Below are 5,154 nucleotides of genomic sequence, written 5' to 3'. Positions count from 1 at the left end.
ATTGTTGAGGGGCACCTGGGTGGCTCAGTGGGTTAAAGCCTCTGCCTTCGGCTCAGGTCATGATCCCAGAGTCCTGGGATCAAGCCCCGCATCGGGCTCTCTGCTCAGCAGAGAGCCTGCATCCCTTCCCCTCTCTCTGCCTGTCTCTCTGCCTACTTGTGATCTCTGTCTGTCAAATAAATTAAAAAAAAAAGAAAAAGAAAAAGAAAACATGGTTGAATTTGGTAAAGTTAAAATTCACTTATGCGTAATACAGAACATTTGTTATCAAAATTATTGCCAGCTTTCAATTCACAGACCTGCATCCCTGGGGATAAAAATATATTATATGTTTATAAAAAATAATTAAAATAAAATAAAATAAATTATTGCCAGCTTTTATTTCAGTCACTTATAGTTTTAGCAAAAATCTTCCAGGTAAACTAGATAAGCCTCAATAACCTCAGATCATCCAAAACATCTCAAATAAAATTTAAGCCTTCCGAGGGAAAGTTTTCTATATACACCTCAGATGCCTATTTTGTCTAGACAACTATTACTCAGACAATTCTGTCAATCATAATATTCCATGATACCACTTTAACTTAAAAAAGTCATCAGTGGGGGGCGCCTGGGTGGCTCAGTGGGTTAAAGCCTCTGCCTTCGGCTCAGGTAATGATCCCAGGGTCCTGGTTGGAGTCCTGCATCGGGCTCTCTGCTCTGCAGAGTGCCTGCTTTCTCCTCTCTCTCTCTGCTTCTCTGCCTACTTCTGATCTCTGTCAAATAAATAAATAAAATCTTTAAAAAAAAAAAAAAGTCATCAGTGGACTTCATCACAATAGCCAAACAGGCTATATTATCAAGTTGACACTTCACCTGTATATATAGCAATGTATTAGTAGACTCACTGTTTAATACTATTAAATTATCTCTTGTAATGTTTTATAACTTTTAAATCATCTATAAATCATATAGTATATATCCCTAGACTATTTATGCCAATTATGGCCATCTTAGAAAATAAAAATCAAACATGCTCTCAGCACTGAAGGGTTTAAGGTTATAGACACTACCTTGGAATGGCTCTATCAGACATGTTTCTATCACTTAACTTTTAATCAAAGAGCTAACTTAAACCTCCAACTTTCTTACAATAATATATCACAGAAAGGTTCAGAATAAATTAGAAAATTCTTCAAAGGCCTTTACAGCATCATAAAAATGCTGCATGCATATTAATTGTACTTTTAATTTTTCTGATTTTTCTTTTCCCTTAAGAGATTTCTAGAAATCTTGGTTATTGGCAATCAAATAGAACCCTTGGTACTAATGTCACACTTGGGACAAATTATCTTACGCTGATCATTTAAACATACTAATTTATTAAAAAAAATAAATAAATAAGTAAAATAAACATACTAATTTAAAACATACCTGTGGTAAAAGTATGCAAATCTGTCCAAATAGTTGGGAAAAATGTACATATCCATAGAGCAACAAGTAAAATATCTCCAGCTCAGGGTCAATGTATATTTGCCATACATGATAAAATAGTGATGTGAAAAATCAGAAGATATACCTATCCAGTCTATTCTTAAGGTAATATCAGACCTACTGCTTGGCAAAAATATTTCAAGGAAAATGTTTCATAATGAAAGAGATAACAAATTCCCTAAGCAATTAAATAACCTATTACATATTTCTCTTTTCTATTATTTATTCTGACAGATTGTTAGCAGTGCAGACTAGCAAAGCATTCAGATAAGGAAATTCAAATTCCAAACTAAGTTATGATATATATGCCATGTTTTATGTGCTATTACAAGGCAGATGTCCCTTAATTTATATAATAAACATACACCTAGAAGAGAAATATGTAGATTGAGTTTTATAAACCAAATCCTCAAAATGTATCAATCTATACAAAATATTTTTATTCAGTAAAAAAAATCACATTTTAATTTATTAATTTTGTCATTTTCACATACCTGCCTTCTTTAAAGTAAAATTCACCTACAATGCCGTATTTGCAGTCACAACTGCTGGATTTTTAACTATTCTGAAAGTATTATATAAAGGTGTAAGTATTTGATATTAAATCCAATTATTTTACATTGTTTACTTAAAAAAATAAAACATACTTCCTTTTTCTTCCTTTCTTCTTCTTTTCTCTTCTTTTCCTCTCTGATTTGGGCCAACCGCTGCTTCTTTCGTTCCAATTCTGCCTTTAATTCACTTTTGTCCGACATGTTTGTGACCTTAAAAAACATATAATCATTTACAATCATTATTACATTGGTAAAAGTAGCGCTCTTTTAAAAAATACATCTTCAAGAAGAAAATTGTCTCAAGAGGCCATGTAGTTCACTGCTATCAAAAGATAACATACAAACTCTACTTTTTAAATATGGAAGCATATATATTACTAAGTCTTGAAAAACATTATAAAGAAATGTACATAAATATTCAGAATTGAACAAAGTAGCTGGCACCAAGTAAGCTCTTCGCATGTCCAGATTTAACGCAATGTCTCAGACTCTTAAAACAGAGGACATGGGTTGGCATCAAGGAGCTCTTAAGTTATACGACATAGAGCAAATCTATTACCAGTTTTGCATTCATCCCTAAAATTTTGATTTAAAAAATATGCGGTCAGACAAAATTCCCATAAATGACGTGTAACTAATAATATTCAGGACAAGCAAAACACAAAATTTACCATGATTAACTATCAAATATATTCAAAGTAAGTATACTTTTAGTCAAAGCCCAACAGCAAAGTCTGACCAGCTCATCCTCCCAGGCCGGAAGCTCCGTGACTGACAAGTTCACTCTCTCAAAACTACAAGGAAGAGAAAGCCTCTGTCATTTTGTGCTACAGCCTCCACGTTCGGGCACTTTGCAATATACACGGCAAGGGAAGGCGCTGTCAACGCCGTGTACGAATGACTTTTGTTTATAAAATGGGGGCAAGGTGGAAAGGACTCACTTTTCCCCTGAGGTCACCACCAAGAGGGCGCGGTCCAGGATAGTGCGTCTAGGAGGGGGGCCGCCGGGCGCCGGCAAGCCTCGAAGCTCCGCGGGCCATCCTCCGGTGAGTCAAGAAGGGAAACCAGTGGTCTCGTCTCCCCTGGCCTTCCTGAGTCACCGCACCTGGCTCTCCCCGCCTCTCCGGGAGCCGGGCCGGGCAGCGCTGTCAGCAGGAACGGCCAAACCGCCCTTTGAGCTCGGACGTGAGACACTTGGGGCCGAAAAGCGTTGAGGCTAGCAAGGTCAACTCACCTGTCAGCTGGCGCGATGGGAGAAAGAGTCCGCCCGCCTGCAACGTCCGGATAACGTCCCTCTCCTTCACTCCCAACTCCCAAGAGTCGCAGCCACTAGCTCCGCGGCTCTCCGAAGCACACAAAGAGGGATGGGCGGCGGCTACTACGGAGAGAGCTTAGGGACAAATAGCTTCACCAGAACTAGGTCGCTACCAGAAAAAAGGGGTGGAGCGCTGCTGCATGAATTTCAGCCTCTCTGTAAGTTACCTCTGTAAAGTAGAAACCGAGAGATAAGACAATGAACCCACTCAGTCTAGTGTCTCGAAGTGTTTCCACTTTTCCAAGAACTGGAAGAATATGCCTGATGTCCTCCGGCTAGGTAAGCAACCACACACCCTCGCCTATACCGATGCAGACGACCGGAGAGAACTACAATTCCCAGCTACAAGGAAATCCTGCGTGCCGCGAGCAATGCATTCTGGGAGTTATGGTCGCTGGTAGTCGCAAATCATGCCGGGACATGTAGTGTTTTCCTAGGCTTGCGGTTTCCCGCTTCAAGGCCTTCTATCTTAAATATTCCCGAGAGAAGCTTCCAAGACTTCCCTTTAACGTATTCTGGTCCGTTGGTCAGTGCTCACAAAATCGTATGTGTTATATGTTAAGATCTTTGACTCAACATTGGCCAGATTTTAAGAAGGGTTCTTTCCCAGTGGTGAACTTACGTATTTCACTGCACATGGAGAAGATTTTTTTAGGATATATACACCAGTTTTAGGAAAAAAATGCCTTATAGAGCTTTCATGTGGCACCTAAGGCAATAGCTAAAATATAAAACTAAATTTTGGGGCGCCTGGGTGGCTCAGTGGGTTAAGCCGCTGCCTTTGGCTGGGGTCGTGATCTCGGGGTCCTGGGATCGAGTCCCGCATCGGGCTCTCTGCTCAGCGGGGAGCCTGCTTCCTCCTCTCTCTCTGCCTGCCTCTCTGCCTGCTTGTGATCTCTCTCTGTCAAGTAAATAAATAAAATCTTAAAAAAAGAAAAAGATTTGGAAGTCTTTACTCGGTTTTTCCTAGTATTCTTGAGCGGTTGTAAACTTGCTTGGCTGGAGTGTTACAGTTACGAAAATTTGCAGTAAAAACTTTTTTTTTTTTTTTTAACGTAGGCGTGGAGCCCAATGCTGGGCCTGAACTCAACACCCTGATATCAAGACCTGAGTCAAAATTAAAGTCTAGAGTCAGGTGGTCCAACCAAATAAGCCACCCAGACATCCCAGCAATAAAGACTTCTAATCCCCATATCTTCTAAGTTTTATCATGTACACATGGAATATTCATTTGAGTCTACAAATAAAGTGATTACTGTTGGAATAAATAAAAAGATAAATAAATGTTTATCAGGATTGCAAATAATTCTCCAGTACTTCATTGCAGTGTAGTAGGTAGATTTTGATTTTTCTCTCAAGAATTTTTGAAAAGGGAGAATTTTACACTATTGAAATCAATCATTTTGCACTATTGAAATGAAGCAAGAATGGTTTCCACAGCTGTTAGGTTTTTTAATATACAAAAATGGAAAAGTTATTGGAATATGAATTTGCCAGAAATTTAAGGGTCAATACACATTTTCAATTATCTTATTTAAATAAAGCAGTATTTGGAAACAAAGCTAACACCAAAGCAACGTCTTTCTTATTTTCTAGAGGGACATTGCCCAAATCTAAGATTAACCTTTAGGATTTAAATTCTAAGCCCTTGGGCCTATGCCTAGTCTTTTCCTTATCTTACCCTGCCTATATAAAAGATAAATATCTCCGAAATAAATCTGAGAAAGAAAATTCATTTTCAAGACTTTTCCCCATAACCTGAAAGTTCAAAGAGTCCTATAACTGTACTACCCTTTTCCCTTTGTAATATTT

At 38.5% G+C, this 5,154-nt stretch overlaps 1 protein-coding gene across 4 annotated transcripts in view; it reads right to left on the bottom strand.

Annotated features, from left to right (window-relative positions):
• Nucleotides 1-3,647, bottom strand: part of DYNC1I2 (dynein cytoplasmic 1 intermediate chain 2) — a 55,616-nt gene extending 51,969 nt beyond the window's left edge. For 2 of the 4 annotated variants that reach the window (XM_059394157.1, XM_059394161.1), the window contains exons 1-2: nucleotides 3,262-3,645; nucleotides 2,121-2,237 (exon numbers count right to left, since the gene is read on the bottom strand). In XM_059394157.1, the coding sequence (XP_059250140.1) occupies nucleotides 2,121-2,228 (108 nt within the window). In that variant the 5' untranslated portion in view covers nucleotides 2,229-2,237; nucleotides 3,262-3,645. Of the gene's footprint in view, nucleotides 1-2,120; nucleotides 2,238-3,261 lie in introns of all 4 variants that reach the window. The other 2 variants (XM_059394158.1, XM_059394160.1) reach the window with 2 other exon arrangements.
• Between the last annotated feature and the right edge of the window lie 1,507 nt (nucleotides 3,648-5,154).

This window comes from Mustela nigripes, chromosome 3, assembly GCF_022355385.1.
Source record: "Mustela nigripes isolate SB6536 chromosome 3, MUSNIG.SB6536, whole genome shotgun sequence".
NCBI classification, from domain to species: domain Eukaryota; kingdom Metazoa; phylum Chordata; class Mammalia; order Carnivora; family Mustelidae; genus Mustela; species Mustela nigripes.
This window is presented reverse-complemented; position numbering and strand designations above follow the sequence as displayed.